We start from the raw sequence: 16,571 nt of genomic DNA on the forward strand, positions 1-16,571 counted from the left end.
ATATTATATTACTTTCATAATTTCATAGCCACTTCCTTTTACTATTTCTGTGAGCTTGGGTGTTACCATCTTTTAGTTGATCTGCAGTTCTCTTCTCATGTTTTTTGTTGAATATAACATTATCATACAAAGTATGTGCTAATTGACTGTTTATGTTTTTGGTAAGGCTTCCAGTATATAGCAGGAAGCCTTACCAATAACATAAACCAATAACATGGGGGATTTTCAGAAGGGAGGAGCTTTAATTTACCATTCTTTTATCTCTCATATTCACAATAGTGACCCTTCAATAAACATTTATCCAATGACTAAGTACTGATACTGTTGCCATTTCCTAAACATGGACCATAAAAATAACTTAAGAAAAACTTGTAGTAGCCATAGGAGCTAGTAAGGATAGATTAGAGACATGAAAGAGAAATGCCATTACAGAAGCAACAAATTCTAACTAACGTCACTGCTTGGGTTTGGGGTTTTTTTTTTTTTTTTAATTTTTGTTTTTGTTTTTTTTTTTTAATCAGCAAAGTAACATGTTTTATTGAATATGTTACAAGAATTTAGTCAAAAAGATCAAAGCCCATGTCTTCAACTGACTCTTCAGATTCTTCTTTCTTTGCTTCCACTTTCTTCTCAGCTGGAGCAGCCCCCGTGGAGGGAGTAGGACCTCCTGCTGGTGCTGCACCAGCTGCTGGAGTAGGCCTACCAGCCCCTAAGTTGCTAATATTTTTTAATTTTTGATGTACCTTTATTTTTTATTTATTTATATGAGCGAACCCAGTACCTCACACATGCTAGGCTAGTGCTCTGCCACTGAGCCAAACCCCAGCCCCTCCATTCCTTGTCTTTTGAGGACTCTACACAGTGCTTTCCATACTGGTTGTACTAATTTACAATCTCACCAACAGTGTAAAAGTGTTCCATTTTTCCACATCCTCTTCAGCATTTATTTATTTTTGGTGGAGCTGGAGATTGAACTCAGGGCCTCACATGTGCTAGGCAAGCACTTTTACCACTGAGCCACATCCCTAGCCCTTAGCATTTATTATTCTTTTTTTTTTTTTGGTACCAGGGATTGAACTCAGGGGCACTTAACCACTAAGCTGAGTTGCTAAGGGCCTCGCGATAAGGAGCTGAGGCTGGCTTTGAACTCTTGATCCTCCTGCCTCAGTCTTCCTAGCTGCTGGATTATAGGCATGTGCCACCACACCATATTATTATATTCTTGTTGGCTGCCATTTTAACTGAAATGAGATGAAATTTCAGTGTAGTTTTGATTTGCATTTCCCTAATTGCTAAAGATGTTGAATATTTTTTTTCATTTATTTGTTGGCCATTTTGTATTTCTTCTCTTGAGAAATGTCTGTTTAGTTTATTTGCCCATTTATTAATTGGGTTATTTGTCTTTTGGTTTTAAGTTTTTGGAGTCCTTTAAATATTTCTGAATATTAATCCTCTGTTCGAAGAGCAGCTAGCAATGATTTGCTCCCATTCTTTCTTCACATTCTTGTTTCCTTTGCTGTGCAGAGCTTTTTGATTTGATGCCATCACATTTATTAATTCTTGGTATTATTTCCTGAGCTTTAGGAATCTATTGAGGAAGTCGTTGCCTATGTCTATATGTCAGAATGTTAACCCTATGTTTTCTTTTTTTTTTTTTTAAAGAGAGAGTGAGAGAGAGAGAGGGAGAGAGAGAGAGAATTTTAATATTTATTTTTTTTTAGTTATCGGCGGACACAACATCTTTGTTTGTATGTGGTGCTGAGGATCGAACCCGGGCCACATGCATGCCAGGCGAGCATGCTACTGCTTGAGCCACATCCCCAGCCCCTATGTTTTCTTTTAGGAATTTCACAGTTTCTGGTCTAATTCCTATGTCTTTGATCCATTTCAAGTTGAGTTTTGTGAAGGGTAATATATAGGGATCTAGTCTCATTTTTCTACATTGTTATCCATGCTTTAAAACACACATACACACATGAAAAACCACAGTACTTTTTTTTTTTTAGTACTTTTTAATTGTTTGGTTTCTTTTCTCTTAAGTTTCATGCAGAAATTTATTTTGATCATGACTTACAAAGCTATGTCCTTGTGGATCAAGGCAGTCAGAATGGCACAATTGTTAATGGAAAACAGATTCTTCAGGTGAGTGTATATGTATTATTTGCTGTACTTTTTTATTAAAACTAACTGAAATTATTTTAAAACTGAACTGAAAGCTTTTATTCCTTTAGCCATGTCGTTATAAATATCGTTAAGATTCAGATCAGTGTTGAAGTCCAAATGTATTACTTGGAAGGAGATTTTTCAGGAAGGACTAAAACAAAGTACATAATGAGTGGATTCTTAGCTATTGATTTTGGGGTTCTAATGATATATCTGTGCCTTATTTTTAGATATGTATATACTGTAAAACTATTTAAATATTCTTACGTAGCTTTAGGGGCCTTTTTATTTTTCTTTTTGCAGTTTTGTGGATTGAAACTTGGGCCTCGTGCATGCTAAATAAATGATCTACCAGTGAGCTATACTCCCAGTGCTTATTTTTTTCTTTTTAATTGTTTTAATGGAAATGTTCCTAAACTAGAAACTCCTTGAAACTCCTATATCCAGTTAATATTCATATATCTTTAGCATGTAACAAAGTCCTTGGCATATAGTGAAAAAATATACAGAATTAGAAGAGAGAGGCCTTATTTTTATTAAGAGTAGCAAATGAAAAAAAATTATTGAGAAAAGAAGAGGGAGGAAAAAAAGGAGATATGGCATACTTATCCCTTTGTCCTAACACTTCATCTTTTTGACTGTAATGATTATGTGTTTTGGTACCAAGTTGTTTGAAGTTCAGAGTTGGGTGTTTCTTTTGGTTTGGGCACGAAGTTAAGGAGATTTTTATATTTTAATAAGATAGAAATTATAAATTGCTCAGTTCAGGGATTTTCTCCACTGTAGAAAACTTTTACTTTTCTTGGTGCTGAGAATTGAATCTAGGACCTGTTAAGCATGCTATCTACCACTGAGCTATATTCCTAATTTATTGTAGATTATTATTTATGGGTCATTCATCAAGTTATAGAAGTGTGTGCATATCTCATTGAGAACCATTTTAAATATTTATTTTAATCTGACATCACTTATAATGGACATAAAATACAACATGTGACTGTTTTGGTTTGTTTTATTAAATTTCCCCCCTTTAGCCAAAAACTAAATGTGATCCTTACGTACTTGAGCATGGAGATGAAGTGAAAATTGGAGAGACTGTGTTGTCCTTTCACATTCACCCTGGCAGTGATACATGTGATGGCTGTGAACCAGGGCAGGTTAGAGCTCACCTTCGCCTTGATAAGAAAGATGAGTCTTTTGGTATGTGAAACATATTGTTAAACGTGGGTATGACTGATACATCTTTAAAATATTTAGTTCTAACACTTAGTTAATATATTTAGTGACTTAAGCTGGGCATGGTGGCACAGCCTTTGTCCCAGCAGCTCAGCACGCTGAGAAAGAAGGACAATAAGTTCAAAGCCAGCCTCAGCAACTTAGCAAGGCCCTAAGTAACTTAGCAAGACCCTGTCTCAAAATAAAATATATAAAAAGGGCTGGGGATGTGGCTCAGTGGTTAAGCACCTCTGGGTTTAATTCCCAGTACCCATCCCCACCCCCACCCCCCAAAAAATGAGTGACTTAAAGTGTTCTATAAAAGTATAAGTCTGCTACTGTGTTCATATCTAATTGACACATGTATTGAGGTATATGAAGCTGTCAGTCTTATGTCTACTTGATGTGATACATTTATATTTCAGTGAATATTATCATAAAACTAAGAAAAGACATATTTGGAATTTGGGATGTAGACTAATAGGTTATGATTGTATTGTACTTTTCTGTTTAATAATTTAGCCATGTGATGATGTAGCATTAGACTACTTTCTAACCAGAAGAAAGATACTAAATAACTATTTTTTTTTAAAGAGAGAGAGAATTTTTAATATTTATTTTTTTAGTTTTTGGTGGACACAACATCTTTATTTTATTTATATGTGGTGCCGAGGATCGAACCCAGCGCCCCTTGCATGCCAGGCGAGCGCATTACCGCTTGAGCCACATCCCCAGCCCCTAAATAACTTTTTGTTAATCTGGTTTAGTAGGCTTTTGAAGTAGACTGCAGTGGTAATTAAAGGTCCTTCAAGAGTAATTGTGCTTGAAAATTGGTAAGAATAGGATTCTTTTTCTTTTTCCTCCTAATTATTGTTTGTTTTGGTTGTGGCGATATATACCAGGGATAGGTAAGTCCCTACAACTGGCCTACACCTCCAGTTTTAAGTAACTAGATGTAAAGTTTGCTCACCACAAAAACAAAAAAAGTATTTGAGGTAAATATGTGTTAATTAACTTGATTTGGCCATTCTGCAATGTGTGTATATATCAGAATTTCAAAATATCATGCGTATAGTATATATACAAGTTTTGTCAATTCAAGTGAACAGATGATTTTAAAAGTGACATAGTAAAGATTCATTTCCTTTTTTTTTTTTTTTTAAATCTTCATTTTGTGGTGCTAGAGTTTGAAACTAGGACCTCACTCATGTTAAGCACATGCTCTATCTGTATCCACAGCCTGGTTTCCTTTTAATATCTGTTTACTGATGTGAGAAAGGTATCCATAGTTAAATCTTGTCTTTTTTTTTTTCCTGGTACTGGGATTGAACCCAGGGCCTTACACATGCTAGGCAAGTGTTCTACCAATGAGTTATTTCTCTGGCCTGCCTTTTTTATATAACACTAATATAGAAAATATTGTACCAGAAGTGTTAAGGGTTATTTGTTGATGGGTTTTCTGTTCTCTTGATAGTTGATATTTGTATATTGTTGGTATATGCCAATTTTTAAAATAATAAATATCAATCTGTAGGGTATTGCTGTAGTGCTTTAATCTCACCTATCTAAAGCCTCAGAAGTTTAAGTAAAGACTTTGAACAAGTAAGCAGTTATCTTTTTAGACATCAGTTTTTCTTGTAAATAAAAAGTATGCATATTCATTGATTAATTTTTCTAATTAATTTGCAAGTGAGTGTGGCCCATTACATAACAACATGAGTCTTTGGTTTACTTTCAAAATAGGTTAAGTTTCCAAATAGGGTACTAATACTACCAATGTTTTGCCTTTTGTGTGTGTGTGGAGGGATACTGGGGATTGAACCCAGGGGTCCTCTACCACTGAGTTATGTCGATGCCAGCCTTTTTAATTAACATTAGTATTAACTTTCTACAAAGTCTATTATATGTATTGGATATTTTTAAAACCAAAGACAATTTTTTTCTTTTTAGTTGGCCCAGCATTAAGTAAGGAAGAAAAAGAGTTGGAAAGAAGAAAAGAATTAAAGAAAATAAGGGTAAAATATGGTTTGCAGGTAAGGATGTTAAATATTGTCTCATATATTGAACTGTACGTTTGGTTTTGAATAGAAATGCCTTCAGAATGCTAAATACGTTATATTAATAAAAGAAGAACTATTTAGTGTGATTTTGAGGTTTATGTAATTTCTATTAGTTTTGGTATTCATAATCTAATAACTGCTGAGGTTAGAGTAGGAGAATGATAATCATAACCTGCATTGAGTAGACATGTCTGGTTTTTAAAAAATTTGCGTTAAGATGCCATAGAAAAACATAAAAGAATAATTTTATCTGATCACAAGACTTATTATAAACTAGCAATTAAGACATTATCATACTGGCATAAAGATAAAGTATATAGTTGATGGAACTTGTGTCTAGGAAAATGTAAATAAGTGTATATATATGCACACAAACACACATATACATTTTTATATATACACAATATATGTGGACAATTGATTTTAAACAAGGATATGAAAGGTGGTTTTTTCCCAATAAATATTGCTAGAATAATTGAATGGCAATATGTAAAAGAAAAAATGAACAACAGCAACAAAGAATGTTGATCCATGTCTTATATCTTATACAAAAATTACAGATATAAATGTAAAACCTAAAACTTTTAAACTAGAAACCTTTTAATAAAAAATAAGGTTTATCTAACACCAAAAGCACAATCTATAAGAATAAATTGATAATCTACACTTCCTCAAGTTTAAAACTTCATTTATAAGAATGAAAAGACAAGCCATAGACTGGGAAATATATTTGCAAATCGTGTCTGATAAAAGACATATATCTAGAACATATAAACTCAAAACTCAGTAATGAGAGAACGGTTAAAAAATGGATTGTCTTGCACAGTGATGGACACCTGTAGTCCCAGCTACTTGGGAGACTGGCTCAGAAGGATCACTTTAGCCCCAGAGCAAAAGGCCCAGTTTGGGTAACTTTTTTTTTTTTTTTTTTTTTTGGTAAACCAAGGATTGAACCTAGGGGTGCTTAACCACATCTCTAGCCTTTTTTTTTTATTTTTCATTTTGAGACAGGGTCTTACTAAGTTGTTAAGGACCTTGCTAAGTCACTGAGGCTCACCTCGAATTTGCAATTCCCCTGCCCCAGCCTTCCAAGTCTCTGGGATTACTGGGCAAAATATTTGAATAGACACTTTACCAAAGAAGATATGTAGATGGCAAATAAATATGAGAATACTTTCAGTATTTTAGTCCTTAAGGAAATGTGAATTAAAACCACAGTGAGATATCACTTAAACATCTATTGGAATACTAAAAATTTTTAAACATATATTAGGTGGTAGAAGGTGAGAAACTGGAACTCACATACTGCTGTTAGGAATGTAAAATGTTGTAGCTGCTTTGGAAAAAAGTTTGGTTGTTTTTTAAAAAGCTTAATGGTTTGGGCTGTCCTTCAGGGGTAGAGCACTTGCTCAACATGTGCAAGACCCTAAGTTAGATCTCTAGCCCCACAAAACGAAAACAGAAGTTAAAAATACACCTACTGGGCTGGGGTTGTGGATCAGTGGTAGAGTGCTTGTCTAGCATGTGCGAAGCGCTGGGTTTAATTCTCAGCACCAGATATAAATAAGTAAATAAAATAAAGGTCCATGAACAACTAATAAAAATATTTTAAAAACTACACTTACTATGATTCATCCATTCCACTTCAGGGTACTTACCAACGAGAAATTCAAGCATATTTTTTTATTTTGGCTTTTTTTAAAAAGTTATTCTTTTTAGATATACATGACAGTAGACTGTATTTTGGCATACATGCATATTTTGATTCAGAGACTAATAAAGAAATGTTCATAGCTGCATTTTTTTTTTAAAGGTGGTTCAAAGCTACATTTCATGTATTCTCTGTTGTGGTTGTAATTCACTTGTTAATTTGGGAGATAGTCTTTTTTGAGATCTTGTGCTATCCCAAAGTCTGAATTACTTTATTCCTGTTCTAGGAGTGTGCTCAAGGACAGATAACTCTTCCTAGGATGAGGAAGAAAGGCAGTACTGTTTCCCTGAGATTAAGGAAGGGGAGAGATTAGGGAGGAACAAGGAGCAAGGAAGAGAAAGAAACAAGTCCATTAAAAAATAAGCTATAGTGGCAGAGCAGCAAGGGCTATATTTAAAGCATAAAATAGACCACTGTTACATTTCCCACTGTCAATTTCTTTTTTTTTTTTTTTTTAAATATTTATTCTTTAGTTTTCGGCAGACACAACATCTTTCTTTGTATGTGGTGCTGAGGATCGAACCTGGGCCGCACACATGCTAGCATGCCAGGCGAGCGCGCTACCACTTGAGCCACATCCCCAGCCCCCCACTGTCAATTTCTACATTTCTCTGGGCATGGTGGCACATGCCTGTAATCCAGCAGCTTGGGAGGCTGAGGCAGGGGGATCATGAGTTTAAAGCCAGCCTCAGCAACTCAGCAAGGCCCTAAGCAACTCAGCAAGACCCTGTCTCTAAATAAAATATTTTTAAAAAGGGCTGGTGATGTAGCTTAGTGGTTAAGCACCCTGGGTTCAATCCCTGGTATTAAAAAAAAAAATTCTACATTTCATTTCTATGGAAAAGTGGGCAATGACATCTCCAAGTTACTTTCTGATGAGAGAGGGTGAAGTTTGGGAAAATAACCCAAAGTCCTTCTTCTATATCAGGTGGAGTGTGGACACTTAAGAGTGTTCGGCAACAGGGCAGTGCATATGTCCACAATGGCAAATGGCAGGTGACTGGACAAAACAGTCAGGGATCATGCTGAGACAACAATAAACAAGATAGCAAAGTATTACTTTTTTGTAAACAATTAGCACAAAAGCAATTAGTATTTCAGCCAGTCTCTGAAAATTATGAAGATAGTAATTTATAATCATATCAGTGAAAAATAGGAGTTTATCTATATAGGAGGATAGGAAGATTTGTAGGTCTATGAGATGAGACTCAAATTAACTCAGGACAAATCTATTAGGCATTCCCTTACTTTATAGTTTAGATCTATTAGGCATTCCTTACTTTATGTTTCCAACTTAACTTTTGGTAGGGCTAACACACATCTTAAGTTACATTTAAAAAAAGAAAAAACGTTGTCTTTCAAATGTTCATGTAGGGCTATGCTTTGGTTATACTCTTTTGTCAGGTGTTTTAAGACCAAGTTGGTCAAAATTGACCTTGTTCGTATCTACTGTCAGCTGAGCCAGGCACAAGACCCTGTTTCTAAATAAAATACAAAAAAGAGCTGAGGATATGGTTCAGTGTTAGTTAAGCGCCCCTGGGTTCAACCCCGGGACTGAAAAAAAAAAAAAAAAAGAATCAGCCGAGATTCCTCAGATCACTCTTGTGAACATGTGCAAAGCTTGGCTTCTTTAGCTTTCCTTTACCACTTGTGCCATCTGCCAGGATGGGTCAGGGTCTTGCTGACCGTACATGGCTTACCTTGGAAGCATTAGGGACATTCTTCTATCCAGTGACCTTCCTCTTTGTAGAATGTGCACTGGTTGGATTCTTGTTCTCTAGGGTCCTCTTGATCTCCCTAATCAGCAGATTGGATGACTCACTGGAGTTGCAGGGCACAGAGAGGTGTCACATCATTCTCTGGGTCCTGGCTGGCCTTAGAGGGCAAGGGCCAAAATGTTGGTTGCTTTTCCCTTGGCCCTTTTACTTCCTTGACTTTGGTCTCCAAGTTTTTGGTTTTAAACATCCAGCAGACCAGTCTTAAAGTGGAAGTAATGGGTTATAACTATATGGTTATAACTAAGTGGGTTATATCTATAATTTCACAGTCGCTCTTTCCTTTAATTGAAATCAGTATTAATACTGCAAGTCAGCATTCAAATTAATTAATGTTTTTCTGTGAGAAGTAGTATTTCTGTAAAACCACTAACAGGCAATAGTTATAAAACAAAACTGAGAATCTTAAATGTCCATTATACATGGATAAATAAACCACAGTATAGTTGTATAGTGGAAAACTATTTATTGATAAAAAAGGAAGAACTGTTGATATTGTCTACCACCTTAGTGAATCTCAATTATGTTGGGTGAAAGAAGACAGTCAAATGAGTACATACAGTGTGCTTTCACTTGTGAAGCATGTTCACTGTCTACTGGTTTCCAACTAGTCTTGAGTCTAGTGAGAAAGATGACACTCGTATATAACAAGTTATGTGAAACAGATTTATTACTTATAGATAAGCAACAAGGAGTAGCAGAAGCCTAAGATTCATATAAACTAATCCCCAGGACTCAGAAACCTGATTCTGGGTGGATGGAGTCTCAACCATTTGTGTTCCACTTACACTGCAGATGAGGGACCCTAGAAAGCAACCTGCTTATACATGAAGTCATGTGACTCACTGGGCTGAAGTGTTGAAGAAAATCCTGTTTCTAGGTGGGGACTGGAACAGAGCCTGGGCTCTTCTATATCTCAGGATTTTACATTCCCAACACATTCCACAGTTAGTTTTAAGAACTACAAGTGAGAAAGGGGGAGAATTGGGTTGGTCCAAGGCTACCCAGAGAACTGTCCTGCACCATTTATATAAACTTTTAGATGAGCAAACTGAAATATTGTAACAAAAAGATTTTGTTTTCTGAACACAAAGGAGGACGGACACAGAGGGAAGGTCTGGAGGATTGGGTTTCAAAAGGGATAGGGAGGGCTAGAAATGTAGCTCAGTGGTAGGGTGCTTGCCTTGATATGCAAGGCCCTGGGTTCTGTCCTTAGCATTGCAAAAACAAACAAACCAACAAACAAAAACCAAACAACCAAAGATGGAAAGGGATACTTTGGGGGGAAGATGGATGTGTTTATTTTCTTGCATGTAGTGATTATTTCATAGGTATGTCAAGTCTTCAAAGTATCTCATTGTACACTGAATGTATAATTTATTGTTGTTAATGATACTTCAATAAAGCTGTTAAAAAAGTTACCATTTAAATCCTTTAAGAAGAGCAGGAAGGAAATTAGTGTTTCCAGTTTACTTTTGAAAAACTGAAGCTCATTGTCCCCAAACACTAAATGGCAGAGCTAGACATTATATAGGTATTAAGCATGATTGTCCAGTGCTTTTTACTCTTCATGATGATGTAGAATAAGAAGTTGTTATCACCCAACTTTCCATCATGTTGGCTTAGGTACCAACTTTCTCAACAAGACTCCTAAAACACAAGAAGTAAAATCAAGAATCAATAAATGGGATTGTTTCAAACTAAAAAGTTTCTTCACAGCAAAGGAAACAATGTGAAGATACAGCTTACAGAGTGGGAGAAATCTTTGCCTGTTGCACCTCAGATATAGCAATAATCTCCAGGATATATAAAGAACACAAAAAACTTTACAATATTTACTCAATAAATGGGCAAAGGAACTGAACAGGCACTTCACAGAAGAAATATGAATGGTCAACAAATGTATGAGAATACTTTCAACATCTCTAGCAATTATAGAAATGTAATTTAAAATTACAATGAGATTTCATCTCACTGCAGTTTAGAAGGAAATGATAGAGAATAAAATGTTCCCTGAAAATTTTTGGTTTTATCTATCTATCTATCTATCTATCTATCTATCTATTGGTATAGGAATGCTCAACCACTGAGCCATTTTTCCAAACCTTTTTATATTTTATTTTTGAGACAGGGTCTCACTAAGTTGTTATGGCCTTGCTAATTGCCGAGTCTGGCTTTGAACTCCTGATCCTCCTGCCTCAGCCTCCCCAGCCACTGGGATTACAGGCATATGCCACCATGCCTGGCTTTGGAAAATTTTGACTCAGTTTTTGTATTGTCTTTTGGGGGGGAAAACTCACTTGGATAGATGATTTCATAATTTTCTTTTCTGTTTAATAACAAAACTTCTGCAATACTTCCCTTTAGTTATTCTTTAGTTTGTAGCATCTCTGGATCAATGTCATAGTTTTTATGTAAAGATCAATAAGAAGCAGACATGTTGGCATGCAGGGAATCCCAGCAGCTCTGGAGCCTGAGGCAGGATGATCAAAAGTTCAAAGCTAGCCTCAGCAACTGAGCAAGACCCTGTCTCAAAAATACAAAGGGCTGGTGATGTGATGTAGCTCAGTAGTCAGGCACCCTTGGAGATCAATCCTGGTACCCTCATCCCCCTAAAAAAAATCAACCAGTAATAGCAGATCCCTGATATGAATTGACTACCTCTTTGTGCCACTGATACAGCATGGTGTATGTACTTTTATTCTTGAGCCAGTTATACTATATAGCAGGCTAAAAATTATGTATGTCTTTTCTCAGGGGTTATTAATTGTATTGTGTTCCATCACCTAGCATGGAGTTTAACACACTCTATACTCAGTTTTTGGGTAGTGGATTAGTCATATAAATGGAGTTGCATTGAAGCAAAAAGCTATTTTTATCACCAGGATGAAAGGGTATTTCCCTTTATATCTATATTTTCCTTTCCAAGAAACAGTATCAAACTACTTTAAGTCTATGGAACTTTCAGTTCCATTGAGAAGAATGAAAATAGATTCCCTTCTTGAACCCCGAGGTGGGGTCTATATTTTTCTTTACTGAAAATTTATGTGAAAATATAGGAGGCACAACATTAAGGCAAAATGTATATTTGTGTCATGTTTGCTGCTTACTCTTTATACTTAAGCATGACTCAACTTGAAATAATATAAAAAATTTAAAGACAGTGTAATAAAAACAGCATATCTAATAGCACAGTTGTCATTATCATAGCTTGTTTTATTCCATTTTAGAGGCTGCATTGAACCATACTTGCAAAGTAAGACAAATGTACAGAAATTATATATTAATTATTTTTTCTCAATGAATATTTTGTGTTTTTTAAGAATACAGACTATGAAGACGAAAAGACATTGAAAAATCCGAAATATAAAGATAGAGCTGGAAAACGCAGGGAGCAGGTTGGAAGTGAAGGAACTTTCCAAAGGGATGATGCTCCTGCATCAGTTCACTCGTGAGTATTGAATGATATTGCTTGAGACATTCTTTGGTTCATAATTACATTCATAGGGTAGTCTGACAGGGCAGTATATTCTTATAGGTAGCTTTTAAAGGAATGGTCAGAACAAGATGGAAATAAGTCTATTTTTACTATATTCTTTTTTTTTATTGTTGGTTGTTCAAAACATTACATAGTTCTTGAGATATCATATTTCACACTTTGATTCAAGTGGGTTATGAACTCCCATTTTTACCCCGTATACAGATTGCAGAATCACATCGGTTACACATCCACTGATTTACATATTGCCATACTAGTGACTGTTGTATTCTGCTGCCTTTCCTGTCCTCTACTATCCACCCTTCCCTCCCCTCCCCTCCCCTCTTCTCTCTCTACCCCATCTACTTTAATTCATTTCTCCCCCTTTTTTTTTCCTTTCCCCTCACTTCCTCTTGTATATAATTTTGTATAACCCTGAGGGTCTCCTTCCATTTCCATGCAATTTCCCTTCTCTCTCCCTTTCCCTCCCACCTCTCATCCCTGTTTAATGTTAATCTTCTTCTCATGCTCTTCCTCCCTACTCTGCTCTTAGTTACTCTCCTTATATCAAAGAAGACATTTGGCATTTGTTTTTTAGGGATTGGCTAGCTTCACTTAGCATAATCTGCTCTAATTCCATCCATTTCCCTGCAAATTCTATGATTTTGTCATTTTTTAATGCAGAGTAATACTCCATTGTGTATAAATGCCACATTTTTTTTAATCCATTCGTCTATTGAAGGGAATCTAGGTTGGTTCCACAGTCTTGCTATTGTGAATTGTGCTGCTATGAACATCGATGTAACAGTGTCCCTGTAGTATGCTCTTTTTAGGTCTTTAGGGAATAGACCTAGAAGGGGAATAGCTGGGTCAAATAGTGGTTCCATTCCCAGCTTTCCAAGAAATCTCCATACTGCTTTCCAAATTGGCTGCACCAATTTGCAGTCCCACCAGCAATGTACAGGAGTACCCTTTTCCCCACATCCTCGTCAGCACTTGTTGTTGTTTGACTTCAAAACGGCTGCCAATCTTACTGGAGTGAGATGCTATCTTAGGGTGGTTTTGATTTGCATTTCTCTGACTGCTAGAGATGGTGAGCATTTTTTCATGTACTTGTTGATTGATTGTATGTCCTCCTCTGAGAAGTGTCTGTTCAGGTCCTTGGCCCATTTGTTGATTGGATTATTTGTTTTCTTATTGTTTAATTTTTTGAGTTCTTTGTATACTCTGGATATTAGGGCTCTATCTGAAGTGTGAGGAGTAAAGATTTGTTCCCAGGATGTAGGCTCCCTATTTCTATATTCTAATACTAGCATTCCATTATTTGCTAGAAATTTATATGTGCACATGAATACTTTTACACATCCATACATACGCATGGCAGACATTCCAGACGAAACCTGGGCTAGTAAGAAATTGTTAATGAGCTAGTATTTTTTTTTTTAATTTAATTTTATGGGACTAGAGGTTTAACTCAGGGCCTCACACATCCTAGTTAATTGCTTTAGTGCTGAACAACATTCCCAGCATTTTTCATAAAATTTTTATTTTGGGACAGGTTTCCTGAGTTGCTCAAGTTAGCCTCAAACTTTCCATCTTCCTGTCTCATCCTCTCAAGTAGCTGGGATTACAGGCATGCACCACCATGCCTGGCTTTTAATAATCATTGTAGCATTCAAATTCTTTTGTTTTTGATGACTCTGAGATAGTATTTTACTTATTTTTCTTTGATTCAGTTATTGTTTTCTTGATAAGATAGCTTTGGTAAACGTGAAATGTGATTTTTTGGTCTGCGTTATCACTATTTCTGCATTTAATCATGTTAGGTACATTTTTCCATTCTAAGTTGAGTCAGAATTTCAAATATTTCATGTAGAAGTGGTAATTATAAAATTTTGACTAAATATTTCATCAATATAAAGATATACTACTTGTGCTTATTTTTAAAATAGCAGTTTTTTTCCAAATTCTTTTATTAATGTATTATAGTAATGTTGGAATTTGTTATTACATACTCATACATGTGTATAATATAACAACATAATTTGTCCAGTATCATTCTCAGTATTTCCTCTTTTCCTCATCCCTTCCCCTGTTCCCTTTTATCTATTCTACAGATCTCCTTTGATTTTATGAGATTCCCCACCCCCCCCCACTTTTCTTTCCTTTATTCTCTCTAGCTTCCATATATGAGAAAAAGCATACAGCCCTTAACCTCCTGAATTTGGCTTATTTCATAATGTTCTCAAATTCCATCCATTTTCCTTCACATGACATGATTTTATTATTTTCCTTTTTGGCTGAATAAAACTCCATTGTATATGTATACTACATTTTCTTTATCTTCATTTTTCGATGGACACCTAGACTGGTTCCATAGTTTGGCTATTATGAATTGTGCTGCTACAAATAGCAAGTTTTTTCTTAATGGTACATAAAATGTGGTGCATCTTACAACTCTTTGAGTCAGATTTGCTGTAACATAGTATTCCCGGGAAATATTAAGATTACATTAGAATTAAATTAGAGGAGAAGAATAAAAAAATGAACAGCTAAATTTGCATATTTTGTAGAACTAATAAGATATTGGAGAATGTGAACTTAAAACACCTTAATTTAGCAGAATATAAAGTTACAGCATAAGATGCCAATATTCAATTAGAAGTTTTATTTCTCCTAAATTTATCTTTTTTTTTGTTTTGTTAATGTATAACATATGCACAGGAAAGTATGCAAATAGTAAATATCCAACTCAGTGGTATATTGTAAGATTAACACATTACAGAATGTACATTTCCTGGACAAGAAAAAGCAGCTTATCAGTAACCCCAGAAGCCTACATTCCTTTTGCCCCTTGTTCCTGGTATATCACTATCCTGCTTTCATCCCCAAAGGTAACCACTATCTTCTTAATAGGTTAACTACCTATTTTAAAAATTTAAATAAATGAACAATTTAGCATTTATTTTGTGTCTGTATTCTCATTGTTCCACATGATTTTGTTAGATATAGTTTATTTTTAATGTTGTATAATATTCTATTAACCTCAGTTTATCTGTTCATTTTTATCATTAATGAACATCTGAATTGTTTCCCATTTGTTGCTGTTAAATTTGCTGGAAGAATATTCTTGTATATGTCATTTGGTGCATATGTACTTGCTTTTCTCTCATGTAATTCATGTAGGATTAGAGTTTTTGTCTTTAATTTATTAGGTATTGTCAAGCAGTTTTCTAAAGTCACTGTACTAAGTATTTTTAATTCATGAATTTATTCTAAATGTGACTAAAAGGTCTTTTATAGATCAATTGTCCTTTTAATTTTCCTTAAAGTGAAATTACTGATAGCAATAAAGGTCGGAAGATATTGGAGAAGATGGGCTGGAAAAAAGGAGAGGGCCTGGGAAAGGATGGTGGAGGAATGAAAACTCCGGTAAGACTTGCATTTTCTTTGATTCATTTATTCTTTTTTTTTTTCTTTTAGCTGTAGTTAGACACAATATCTTTATTTATTTATTTATTTTTATGTGGTGCTGAGTATGGAACCCAGCACCTCCGTCCTAAGTGAACGCTGTACGGCTGAGCCACAACCCCAGCCTCAGATTCATGTATTCTTTTTTTAAGTTGTCAATGGACAAAAGTCCATTATTTATTTATATGGGGTGCTGAGAGTTGAACCCAGTGCCTCATACATGCTAAACAAGCACTCAACCACTGAGCCATAACCTCAGCCCCCAGATTCATTTATTCTTATAGGAGATATGTAGTGTGCACAATTAATGTGACAGGCATTGCCTTAAGTACTTGGAATACTTAAAGTCAAAATAGATTACTGCCTTTGTGACATTTAAATTACTGAACATGAGTTTTTTTATTTGGAATTTTATGTTTTGGGAAAGCTTCATTTAGAATTTTTCCCCTATATCTAGACTATACTATAAGTGTTATTTCCTGAGACAAGGGTTCTTCTGTATCCTTTAGTTGTATAGTTTTTTCTTTGTTTTGCAATGTTAGGAATTGAACCCAGAACTTAGCACATGGTTTGCAAACAAGTTACATGTCTAACTTGTTCACTTCTTGTTAATGACATTCTTACCCTGCTTGGTATTGAACATTGTCAAAACAGTGTTAGTTTACCAACAAGCAGATTCTTTATTAGCTGGGAAATCT

At 35.2% G+C, this 16,571-nt stretch overlaps 1 protein-coding gene across 1 annotated transcript in view; it reads left to right on the top strand.

Moving 5' to 3' along the window:
* The window catches only part of Aggf1 (angiogenic factor with G-patch and FHA domains 1), a 42,501-nt gene that overhangs the window by 22,247 nt on the left and 3,683 nt on the right, over window positions 1-16,571 (top strand). The window contains exons 9-13 of the mRNA XM_026393260.2: window positions 2,041-2,142; window positions 3,198-3,363; window positions 5,329-5,411; window positions 12,248-12,375; window positions 15,735-15,834. Coding sequence (XP_026249045.1) covers window positions 2,041-2,142; window positions 3,198-3,363; window positions 5,329-5,411; window positions 12,248-12,375; window positions 15,735-15,834 — 579 coding nt within the window. The remainder of the gene's footprint in view (window positions 1-2,040; window positions 2,143-3,197; window positions 3,364-5,328; window positions 5,412-12,247; window positions 12,376-15,734; window positions 15,835-16,571) is intronic.

Source organism: Urocitellus parryii, chromosome 1 (genome assembly GCF_045843805.1).
Source record: "Urocitellus parryii isolate mUroPar1 chromosome 1, mUroPar1.hap1, whole genome shotgun sequence".
In the NCBI taxonomy this organism is placed as follows: Eukaryota; Metazoa; Chordata; class Mammalia; order Rodentia; family Sciuridae; genus Urocitellus; species Urocitellus parryii.